Here is a 12850-nt window from a genome sequence, read left to right as displayed (position 1 = left end):
AGAGGATGCCCTTGTCCACACAGGTTGACAAGAGCGGCAAATACTGATTTGGTCGTAATCGAAACCATGGCTAGAGGTGACCCATTAAATTATAGAGAGCGCTTGTTACAAACATACAAGGAAATGAAAGAACTACACAGGCCCTCAGGATAGAAACATTTATTATTAATGAGGGAATAGTTTCCATGATACAGGACATGCAGGTACTATTTACAACTGTACACAGGGCAGCTCTCCTGCCCTCATTCATAAATAGGATTTACAAACTCCAATAAATAACATGGCTCCCCCAGGAATGAGGTTTGTTTGCTTAGTTTTATAAAAAAAAAAATATATTTTACAAAAAAATTATCTAAAAATTATCTTCTAGAGAAATAAAGTCACTATAGAGAAGAGCACATTTGGGTTGACGTCCCCATATTGCAGTGGAGAATGGGGGTCAGACATATGATACCACGTCTTTATAGTTGGATTGTGACTCCGCTCTAAAGCTGCACTTACCAAATCCTCTTAAGCTGTGATCATGTGATGACCGGCCACGTCACTTCTTCTTACGATAAGCATTTCATTATCGTCAGGACCTTTCCCCTTAAAAGACCCTTCTCATAAATATCAAGCCCCCACCATTTTACACAGAGCTAGTCCCTAACTAGCTACTGAGCACACCCAGCAGTTTGCTTGGCTCCATGCCTTGTTGGCTTGCCATCTTTTGAACATCAAAGCCAAGATGCATGAGAAACTGTACCACAGTCATCTCCTGTCCTGTGAAGTGGTCTCGGATGGAGGGACAGGTGGGGTTACACTGTGGCCATGGGCAGCTGTCCATTAAGTGAAAGGGACATCCCTTCAGGGGGGTCTTGCTGTTCTTATTTGTTTCCTGTAGACTGCGATCCCAACAATGCAGTGCACGGGGTAGAGATGTCCCACGGACCTGTACTTCTGTCCAGTGGCTACAAAAAAAAAGGTTATATTGTTATGGAAAGCACAGACAATAACACAGCGAAAGCAGCAGAGGCCAACATTACACAATAAACTTTATGTGCAAAGACTCTTGAAAGTTTGAACTATTGAAGGTCTATGGTTGGGTTAAAGAAAAGCTTCCCCTATTATAAGCGGCGCCAAAACTGATCTGACAGGTCACGTCACCCCACCACAGAAACAACATATCTGTTCAGCAGAGCCAGATTATAAGAAGGGCAATCTAGGCAAGTGCCCAGGGCATGAGACTGAAAGGGGGCCCAATACCTTGCCTCCAGTGGCGTGGCTATAGAGGTCTCAGCAGTGGCAATTGCAAGCGGCCCCCCGCCCCACATCTCTTCACAGCTACTGTAGTAAGTGGGGTCTATAGGTTTTTGTTACTATAATAACATTATACTTACCCTCCCCACTCCTGAATCCGTTACGGGCCGTTCTGACGACGCAACATTATGTGCATTGCAGACAACATCGTGATGCTGAATGGCATCAGGATCCGAGCCACGCCCGGAGCAGAAGAGGACCGGGTTCAGGAGCAAGGAAGCCGAGGGTAAGTATGAGAATATCGTTTGCTAGGCCCTGTATCTAATCCTAAAATTGGGGATACTGTCTGCTGGGGCCCTGTAGGATACAGGGCCCCAGCAGACAGTATCCCACAAGACCGGATTAGATATAGGATTCCAGCAGACTGTATCACACATAATAGACTTAGATACAGGCTGTATCTAAGCCTATCATGTGGGATACGGTCTGCTGGGCCCTGTTTCTGAGCCTATAATGTGTGATACTGTCTGCTGGGCCCTGTGGGCAGTGATCTCTGTACCGTACTGTGTTGTATTTATGTACTGAACTTGGCTCTGTATATATGTGTACTGAGCTTTGTTCTGGTGCTGCATATATGTACTGAGCTTTGTTATGGTGCTTTATAGATGTACTGAGCTTGGTAATGGTGCTGTATATATGTACCAAGCTTGGTTATGGTGCTGTATTTATGTACCAAGCTTGGTCATGGTGTTGTATTTATGTACGGAGCATTGTTCTGGTGCTGAATATATGTACTGAGCTTTGTTATGGTGCTGTATAGATGTACTGAGCTTGGTAATGGTGCTGTATATATGTACCAAGCTTGGTTATGGTGCTGTATTTATGTACCAAGCTTGGTCATGGTGCTGTATTTATGTACGGAGCATTGTTCTGGCGCTGAATATATGTACTGAGCTTTGTTCCGGTTCTGTATTTATGTACTGAGCTTGGTTCCAGTGCTGTATAGATTTTCCTGATCTTAAGGTAAATGTAGATTTAAAGGAACAGAGAATGGTTCCTTAAGGTTATATTTATGCACAGCAGATTTTTTTTCCATAAACCACAAAATTTAAAGCTCCTGTCCTCTTTAGGGTCTCAACTAATTCTGCTTTTTCTCTTCTGTATGGCTCCATTTTACTTTTACAGCGAATTCAAAACAGTTTCAGATCTGTAACCGCCTAAATAGAAATCTGCTATGTTATCCCAGGGGTCACGGTGCTAGAGTCCTAGCATTTTTTAGGCTAACTGGTTGCTCTTCAAGTAAGACCCGTGCCACTTTCAAGTATATTCGCATTCCACTTCAGGCATGTAGACTAAAAGGAGCTTGGACATTGGCACAGGCTGGCGCAATTGAATGACGTCGTCACGCCTGTTTGCGCCATGCCAATGACAGCGGGAGCACTATTACTATGTGGAAACAGTGACACTAAAGAGGTGCTTTGCTGTGTTGGGGTACTATTATAATGTAGGGGGGGATAAATGTGTGGAGGGCAATGGTATAGTGCCAAGGGACTGTTTCTATTTTTGCAGTTGACACCAAGCTATGTAATATAGTTCAGTCTAGGGAAGATGTTCATAAAATTACAAGCCGACTTGGACATAATGAGTGTTTGGGCATCCACTTGGCAAATTAGGTTTAAGGTGGATAAATGTAAATTTATGCATCTAGATACTAATAATCTGCATGTATAATATGTCCTAGAGGGAGCTAAACTGGGAGAGTCACTTGTTGAGAAGGATCCGGGTGTACTTGTAGATCATAGACTAAATAACAGCATGCAGTGTCAATCAGCTGCTTCTAAGGCCAGCTGGATAATGTTGTGTATTAAAAGAGGCATGGACTCGCGGGACAGGGATGTAATATTACCACTTTACAAAGCATTAGTGAGGCCTCATCTAGAATATGCAGTTCAGTTCTGGGCTCCAATTTATGGAAAGGATGCCCTGGAATTGAAAAAAATACAAAGAAGAGCAACTAAACTAATAAGAATTATGGAGAATCTAAGTTTAATTAAAATAATTAAACATATTTAGTCTTGAAAAGAGACGACTAAGGGGGGACATGATTAACTTGTATAACTATATGAATGGCCCATACAAAATATGTAAAATCCCCTCAAAAGACAAGGGGGCACTCCCTCCGTCTGAAGAAAAAAAAAAAAAGTTCAATCTGCAGAGGTGACAAGTCTTCTTTACTCTGAGAACTATGAGTCTGTGTAATAGCCAACCGCAGGGGCTGGTCACAGTAGCTACAGTAGATGGATTTAAAAAAGGTTTAAATAATTTATTCGAATAAAAAAATATCAGGGCCTATGTCAATGTATAGAATTCTTGTTTAATGTTGATCCAGCCTGATCGTCACTTGGGCTCAGGAGGGAAATTTTTCCTTTTTAGGGCAGATTGAGTAATACCTAATGGGTATTTTTTTTTATTTAAATAAACCTTCCTGTCAATAAGGATAAAACAAAGTTGTATAGTTTCTTCCATCCCTTTCCTTTCTCCCATTGCTTCGTTAAAAATTAGTTGGACATATGTCTCTTTTTAACTGTACTATGTAACTATGTAAGATGGAACTTACTGTGTAGGTGCAGTAAGCAAAAACTATTACTGTTTTGATGCCACCAGTGGGGGGGCACTATTTTTGTGTGGAGAACTATTAGGGGGAGTTCACACAGAGTTTTTTGGCACGTTTTTTTACGTGGAAACCGCGTCGGAAAACGTGCCAAAAAACAGCCAAAAACGCCTCCCAAAGAAGCGACATGCCCTATCTTTGGGCATTTACATCTCTGACCTCCCATTGACATGGGAGGCAGAAAGAGTTTTTCGCGGCTGAAAAATGCCATGAAAAACGAGGCAAAGGGCGCCCAGGCAGGTGAAAATCTGCCTCAAAATTCCAGACAGGTATTTGAGGTAGATTTTTCTGCCTGCAAAAAAACTCTGTGTGAACTCCCCCTTACTGTTTGGTGCACTATTATTTGGGGGGTAACTATAGTTATGACACCATTGTTTCTGAATAATAAAAAAAACAAATGTATGGAGCAGCACTGTAGCAAAAATAACCTCACGCTCGGTGCAGGACTTCAAAAGAAGAGACCTCTCCTCACGGACTATAGCAAAATGGTCAAAAACACCCCAAAAAGAAGAAAGAAAATATTCACCAAGCATCTCACAGCAACGTTTCACCCTCTCGAAGAAGGCCAATTATTTGGGGCATATAGACAAAATCTGTTTTTATAGTAATAGTTTGATTTCATTTCTGCAACTTTTTTGCATGAACATGCAACCCAGAAATAATGAAATTACCAGTGTTATTATTTTGCACAACCACAGTCACAACTATTGCAAACTGAACAGATCCGCCGCTTACTAACTTTTCAGATAGAACAGCCCAGGCATTTTTTTTTTTAATGAGAACATCTCGATCTTTAGAATATACCTATTCTTTTCATCTAAACGGAAGATACACTTCATAGCACTTACAAACACCACCACTAGGTGGCGCTCACATCCTTCTCATGGTAAACATTTCCAAATGTTGCTATATGTTTGAGGACTGGTAGGCTGCATTCACACCTGCACATGAATGGTCGGAGTGTCTACCATACTATTCTTGCTAAGTATAGTAGATCATGTGGATAGGTGATAAGTGTTGTTTGTTGGAAATCCCTTTGAATGTAGCAAAGAACCCACTTACTTTCTTGTGATGACTTCATGAGATAGACAAGCGGGAGCGAAGCTAGCCCTACAAGAAGAGAGAACACAGTCAACGTCTCAGAAGACCAGCACAGTGGTCACGTCTGCGGTCAAGCTACTCTTGGATACTTACCCTACATCCTTTAGGGTGTTGCGCAGCTCACGACCCAAATTCTGAATATAATTCCACTGGTTTTCCTGCACTGGCTGCCCACTCAAATGGACATTGTCCACCGTCAGCTGGGCCTCATCAAATAACCACTGTACCACAAATACAGGACCTGCAATAAAAAAAATAAAAAAATAAAAAAAACTGTCAACAGGTAAACTGACTTTAGATTACAGCATCTGCAAGAGGTCTTGGTAGAGGAGAAATAGTGAACACAACTGCACCCACTAAATGGCCCCCCAAAAATATCAACTGGGGGCTATAAAACAGTGTCGTTTCAAGGATACCAGGAGATAAACATAATATATGATCAGCCAAAACCTTAAAACCACAAGCCTAATATTGTGTAAGTCCCTGTCATGCCACCAAAACAATTTTGGCCCATCGAGGTATGGACTCCACAAAACCTCTGAAGGTGTCCTGTGGTATCTGGTTGGTTAGCGGAAGATCCTTTAAGTCCTATAAGTTGGAAAGTGGGGTCTCCATGGATCTGAGTTTTTCCAAAGATGCTCGATCAGATAGAGTTCTGGGGAATTTGGAGGCCAAGTCAAGAACCTTGAACTCTGACATGCTCCGTAAACCATTCCCAAATTTTTTTTGTAGTGTGGCAGGACGCATTATCCTGCTGAAAGTGGCCAGGGCCATTAGGAAAGACTATTACTACGAATGGGTATACTTTGCAACAATGTTTAGGTAAGTGGTACGTTAAAAGTAACAACCACATGAAATCCAGGACCAAGGTTTCCCAGCGGTACATTACCCAGAGCATCACACTGCCTCCGCCGGCTTGTCTGCTTCCCATAATGCATCCTGGTGGCAGCTCCTCCCAGGAAGAGACGCGCACACAGGCCACATCAGACAGGTCACCTTCTTCCATTTCTGCTTGGTCTAGTTCTGATGCCAATTATAGGCGCTTTCGTTTGTGGAAAGAGGTCGGAATGGGCACGCTGACCGGTCTGCGGCAACACAGCGCTACTGTTCACTCATTGACTAATATATCCCATCGTCACGCGATAAGCAATGTTATTCACTTCACCGGTCAGTGGTTTTAAAGTTTTGGCTGATCTGTGTATATACTCACTATTATAGTTGTACAGTATTTGCAGGCCTTACAGGATAGAAAGCACATATGTAGAGGTTCGTTCGGCTTTCATAATGAAAACTACCAGTAGCAAGACCACATATGCACGATTCTTGATTTTTATAGTTTTTTTTCTCCATTTTAATAGGTAATATGGATGGGAGCATTCTCATTCTCCATCTTTGAGTGATCTAGTTGACAACATTGCATTTCAAAGGCAGACAAAAATAGAATCGTCCATGTCTGGTGCACAGATGTCAACCAGCTGGCAACATGTTGCCTGTCCTCATTCTGAATGTGCATCTGGGACCCAATTCAGCCTGCCATGGACCGTGATCAATACCTACTCCTTTCACGGTGTTCAGGACATCAGTGCATTTAACTCATAGGAAAAACTAGCAGATCATTGTACAGTCACTATGCAAAATATACTTTACCACGGTTCCTTAACCTTGGGCCAGCCCGAAGGAGCAAATTTCAATGTTACTCAAAGTAAGCTCTTTTTATACACCCTAATATTTGATATGCTTTTGAAGCTGCTGCTTGGCATTGAGTGCTACTACTTAACTTTTTGTTTGACAGTGTACCGAGGGCCTTAAAGTTTTTAATAAGTGAAAAGTTTTAACATCAATAATCAGGGGTCATGCTGTGTTTACTTTAGCCCATTCTTCCACCCAGTTAAAACAGGAGGTAACCTTCAAAAATTCAATATAATTTTGTTTTGTCAAGAACAGCCTGGAGATTTTTCTATACCATCCAGAACATCATTAAAAGAAAAATTACCAGCACCCTTAAATTATGAAATACAGATGAAGGCACAAAACGGGCAGGTCCACCTGAATCCCTATGATCTTGTTCTCCAATTTTTGTAGCCGATTTTGTACTACTTACTTCTCAGTGTTGGGAAGATTTTGTAGCCAAAGAAGCAGTTCCATTCTTCACCTTCTTTAAACTGTTGCTTACACCTCTCTGGGACGACCCCGTTCCAGTATCTGATATACAGAAAGGTTTTGGTTGTTCGTTTTTTTAGAGAAGTCACAGCAAAAATGAGATACTATGAACTTACATTTTCTACCCAAAATCTACATAAGGAGTTTTGAATATTAGCAGACATGTACTAGAAGGATGTTCCATAGAAAGCTTACAAACTAAGGGTTTCCATTGCACTTTGGTTGGTATTTACTGACGGAGACAGCCTGTTGGGCATCATCCACCCAGGCTCAATGCCTCTGGTTAGACATGTAAAGCATAATACACATAGCTCCTCTGGAATAAAGAGTAATGGTAGGGAAGATTCCAGGCAATAGTTGAAATAATCCACAAATTACCACCTCTCTAGAAGAAAAGGATACTTTCATTGAACTTTATAGTTTTTTGTTTATGACCCCCAAATTTGGTAGTTCATACTATAAATTACCATGAAACCGCTGTAGCCACTAAGAAAACCCTTTACATCTTAATACATGTTCCGATCATCTGGACTGACCCATTACCTGATTCCCCTCTGGATGGCCTCTGTAGGTGCACATGTGATAATATCTGTGCAATCGGTACTCCTATATTGCTGATTATCGAGAAACCAGCCAGAATCCGATAGACCACGTACTTGAATCCCAGGATAACCCATTTCTTCCAATTGCTCAGCCACCAAGTCTACATTTAGAAGAACACCTGTTCCACCAGCACTAGTGCAGAAAAATAAGAAATATTACAATGTTCACATCACCGTTGTCTGTCTGTTAACGGGTTCTGTCTGAGATTTCTGTCGGGGGAATACCTCAACCGAAAGGTAAACGGAAACCATAGCTTCCGTTTGCATCACCATCGATCCCAATGGTGACAGGTACTTTGCTAATGGATTCCGTTTATCAACGTTGTGAAAGGGTTCCTTTTGTTGCTTGACAATAGCGCAGTCGACTACGCTATTGATTCCATTAAAAAAACGGAACCCATTCCACATTGGTGACAAACGGAAACCGTTAGCAAAATACTGGTGCAAACGGAAGCTATGGTTTCGGTTTGCCTTTCCGTTGAGGGTTTCCCCCGACGGAAAGTTCGACAGGCCTTAAGCATTTAGTTACATATGTGTAAAGTTTCTTTTCCCACCAACCATCAAAATCTGCCACCCCCCTCACCTGCTTCCAGCTAAGAGAAGGACTTTAGCCATGTCCAGCCCTTTCCCCAGAAGTTCCTTCACAACCTCTTGTATAATAAGTGATCCCATGAAAGCATAGTCACCTGAAATGGAAGAAAATGTTACAAAAACATCACTTGGTTGGCAATATCTCCTCAAATATCCTTTTAGGGCACATTTACCTAATATGGGAGACATCATTACATTAGAAGGTAAAAGGCACGTGGAGACATCTCTCTGACATGCTTTTCAGAGGATTCCTAATTCATGTAAACAATAGATTCCTAAGTTTATGGAACGGCAGCTATGATTTACTTTCTTTGCAGTTGCTCTGTAGGGAAAACTAATATATACATAATTTTGTCCAGTTGCTTATCTAGGGCCAACATATTCCAGAGTAGGGCTGGAAAAATAATCGAAATTCAGCACAATTAATCGACGTCATCTTGCGAATTTCGGTTTTCTAATTTTTTTTCTCCTGGTTTAAACTGTATCTGCATCTTCAGGACGCAGATAAAGTTGAATTCAATGGTAGTGCAGGGGACCGTAAGGTCCCGAATCTACCATTCACTATGTATTGCTGGACGCGATGCAGTAACATCATCGCGCCTTCCCGCGACGAGCTGCACTGACCAGAGGGATATCCTCCACTCGTCATTGAAACAGGGTTAGGAGAAAATGTATATTATTTTTATCAGGCACTACTGGGGGCAGCAGTGGAGGCATTATACAGCGTGGGGGCAGATATGAGGGTCTTTATACTGTGTGGGTGCAGCTATGGGGGCATTATACTGCATAGAAGTCAGTTATGGGGGCATTATACTGTAGGCAGGGCAGTTATAGGGGGCATTATACTGTGGGGAGAGCAGCTAAGGGGGCATTATACTGTGTGGAGGCAGTTATAGGGGCATTATACTGTGTGGGGAGCACTATGGGGGCAATATATTCTTGGGGGTAGTGTCAGGGGGTATATTATATACAGTAGTATACAGCAGGCTAAGGGGATAAATATTAATTTAATGGCGTAGCAAGCAATTAGGCAGCGTGGCATGCAAAATGGGGTGTGGCTTAAATAATTTTAATTGAGGTTATATGTTCAATTAATCAGGATTTTGATTTAGGTCACAATTGCCCAGCCCTATTCCAGAGCCCTTTATAGAAATTAATCGCTCGCAATCTATTTTCCCTATCTCAACACCACACAAATACTGACCAGGGATAATTATAAAGAAAGACAATTACCCATTAGTAGTTTTGAGTACTATTGCACTCAAATGTGTCCGTGTCCTTAGGATGCGGATACAATTGACAGCGCAGGCAAGGGAACCATCAGTTCCCTTCCCCGCCATTTGGTGCTTTTCTTGTGATGCAGGCGGCACACTTACGTCATCGTGCCACCTGCGTCGTTCTGCTGGAGCAGGCCTGGTCAGAAGAGACCAGGTCTGCGTCGCTAGAAGGATGGCACGGGAACAGGTAAGTGCTTGTTTAAGCGTGCTACACTATCTACAGGGGGAAGTGAGTGTGGCACCATCTACAGGGGCAGTGAGTGTGGCACTATCTACAGGGGGAAGTGATTGTGGCACTATCTACAGGGCGGAAGTGAGTGTGGCACCATCTACAGGGGCAGTGAGTGTGGCACTATCTACAGGGGGAAGTGATTGTGGCACTATCTACAGGGGGAAGTGAGTGTGGCACCATCTACAGGGGCAGTGAGTGTGGCACTATCTACAGGGGGAAGTGATTGTGGCACTATCTACAGGGCGGAAGTGAGTGTGGCACTATCTACGCTGTTTTTTTACGCTACAGGTAGTGGTCAGCACATATCCACTAGCCTAGCCTTTTTTTGTTTGTTGCCGTCCTGTCAAATTTTTAAATAAATTCCCAGAAATCCAAAGAGCTTGTGGATAAGCACAGACCAATCTTCGTAGCATAGAAAAAAAAAAAAAACAGAGGGCAGCGGGAGCGTGGCGAAAATAACTTGGTTTAAAAAGTATGCGTTTCGAAACCCCCCCCCCCCCCCCCCTCCGTCTTTAAAAATTCAGCATTTGCCCCTGCTTGACTAGAACCCAGTGCTAACCACGGAGCCACCGAGATGGCCATATCATAGAATGGAAACAATGGTTAAATAAAGGGAACTGGTCATCTGTAAAACGCAAATAGAAATCATTACTTCTATGTAGTACATACTCTTTTCAGATTTAGGAGAAGCTCCACTCCAGACATCACTAGAACAGTACGGAATAAATCTGCAAAGGGAAGGATTATCATAGAGAGTATAAATTCTCACATAAAAAGATCTAGAGGATAACAAACTATTATTATGAATGTATTAAGATGGACAAAGGCGCAGGTAATACTTACACCATGTTAGCATTCCACCAATGTGGATTCTCCTCGGGCTGAGTTGACAAAATTCCTGAAGCTGAAACATGAAATGAAGCTTGACACAAACACATGATCGGCACACAAACTTACATGCATGATTTTCGTGGAAAACACGGAGGTGACTAGTAAGTGTACATTACATGATGATAGGAGTTACATGGATAGAACAATACAGAAGGAAACAAAGTTGCGTGCTGGGATGATTGGATCCCAGTCCCAATACACAGTGTAGGGTCACTCACCTTTTTTAGTGGTCGGCCATCCTTTAGAGCTCATGAGTCTTCTCATGGTGTCATAGCGGAGATCACAGTTTTCACGGCTGATGCAGTACCAACCACCTTAAAAAGGAGCAGATAGTTTGATAGATCAGCATGCAAGGAAGTTGAAGAGACACTATACAACAGATATAAAGCAAGAACTTTATTGTCTGTAATTTTTGATAACCGTTGAAGCGCATTGCCACCTATATAAAAATCACCCATCCATACAAGTCCTCGAATTCTCCGGAGCGATGGTCACCCAAAAGACAGATTGTCAAATTTCACTAGAGCAAATTTTCTATTCAGGGCTCTACAAACCCTGTGGCATAAGGCATTTACGGTTACACTTTTTTCCAATTTTTTGGCGGCGTTTAACTCTGACATCTTGTCTCTCCCTTCCCCAGGATACCCTATGGGCTCACATTACAGTTTTGCCAAAGGAGGGGAAAGATTCTTATCAATGGCAAAACCATAGGCCCATATCGTTGCTAAATGTTCATCTCAAGCTATTTTTCGAAAGGTTAGACTCCATGTCTACAACATATCATCCACAGAGACCAGGTGGGCTTCATGCCCACAAAGGAAGCACGAGATAATACTACCAGGGCTATTATTTTGATTTACCACGCAATATCTGAGGGGCTACCCATGTCCCATATTATCAACGGACGTGAAATAGGGTCAATTGGAACTTTATGTTAGAGACGTTTACACATAATGGGTAGGGTGCCAACATGATCAGCTGGATCTCTAGCCTGTAGTCCTCACCGTCTGTGTAGGGTCACTTCTCCCCCTTCTCCATTTCCAACGGTACCCAACAGGACTGCCCTCTCTCTCGCTTCATTTTTACCCTTTGTTTAAAACCCCTCATGTCCCGCAAGTGCAGCTTATGCAGACGACCTCCATTTCATCCTTTCTTCTCCTTGAATCTCCCTTTCTAATATAATCACCGAGTTACAGAAGTATTCCGTTCTGTCAAAATGTAAAATAAATTCCTTAAATGCGAAGCACTAAACGTCTCCCTCCCACAATCCCTAGTGGCAGATATTGACCACTCATTATCCTTCCGGTGAGCCAGGGATTCTCTTAAATACTTGGGCATTTTCCTCTTCGAGGATTTGTCCTGCCTTTACGAGATAAACTATACCCTTCTTCTGCAATCTATTAAAATGAATCTGAATAATTGAACAAAGGCCATTTTCACATGTTTTAGGAGATGTTCTATCTTTAAGATGAACATCCTCCACAGAATCCTGTATTTCTTTCAAGCACTACTTGTCCATATCCCCAACCTGTTTTTTAAGACTTTGACCTCAATGCTCATTAAGTTCATCTGGACAGGGAAATTGGCACAGGTAGCTCATACTTCTGTCTCTCTCGCCCCCAAGTGTAATGGTAGTATTGGACTTTCCAATTTGGGAGCCTTTTATCAAGCATTTCATTTAGTGAGGATTGTGGCTTGGTGTAGAAATGTCGTTTCCAAGCAATGGGTATTGTTGGAATGAGCATTTCTCCCTACCTAACTTCAGGCGACCCCATGGCTTGGAAACCAGACAGTCCGTTTGCACCCCACGTTTGGCCCAACCTTTAAAGTAGCCCCTTCCATCTTTCCCAGACCAGATATTTCCCATCCCCCTTACAGCCCATAATGAGGAATCCATTGTTCCAACCAGTGATGGCTCCTGGACCTCCTCAAATTAATTTTGTGCACATCATTTTGTACAGGCTGGGGACTGGATGTCCACTCAGACTTTGCGGACAGTGACGGAAGCTCACATACTTAGACCATAGCAAATTGCCCAACTGAGACACTTTTGTGTCTCTGCCTTACCACACAGACTACTCCAGAA

The 12850-nt window shown here is 42.5% G+C and overlaps 1 protein-coding gene across 1 annotated transcript in view; it reads right to left on the bottom strand.

The window, feature by feature from the left end:
- Positions 1-201: 201 nt before the first annotated feature.
- NOTUM (notum, palmitoleoyl-protein carboxylesterase) overlaps positions 202-12850 on the bottom strand; it is a 34683-nt gene continuing 22034 nt past the window's right edge. Inside the window, exons 4-12 of the mRNA XM_075846713.1 lie at positions 10983-11078; positions 10717-10777; positions 10543-10601; positions 8357-8459; positions 7715-7906; positions 7113-7213; positions 5105-5252; positions 4973-5020; positions 202-950 (exon numbers count right to left, since the gene is read on the bottom strand). Of these exons, the coding sequence (XP_075702828.1) occupies positions 650-950; positions 4973-5020; positions 5105-5252; positions 7113-7213; positions 7715-7906; positions 8357-8459; positions 10543-10601; positions 10717-10777; positions 10983-11078 (1109 nt within the window). The 3' untranslated portion in view covers positions 202-649. The remainder of the gene's footprint in view (positions 951-4972; positions 5021-5104; positions 5253-7112; positions 7214-7714; positions 7907-8356; positions 8460-10542; positions 10602-10716; positions 10778-10982; positions 11079-12850) is intronic.

Source organism: Rhinoderma darwinii, chromosome 13 (assembly GCF_050947455.1).
Source record: "Rhinoderma darwinii isolate aRhiDar2 chromosome 13, aRhiDar2.hap1, whole genome shotgun sequence".
In the NCBI taxonomy this organism is placed as follows: domain Eukaryota; kingdom Metazoa; phylum Chordata; class Amphibia; order Anura; family Rhinodermatidae; genus Rhinoderma; species Rhinoderma darwinii.
Note: the sequence above shows the minus strand (reverse complement) of the source record. Positions and strands in the feature narration are given on the sequence as shown.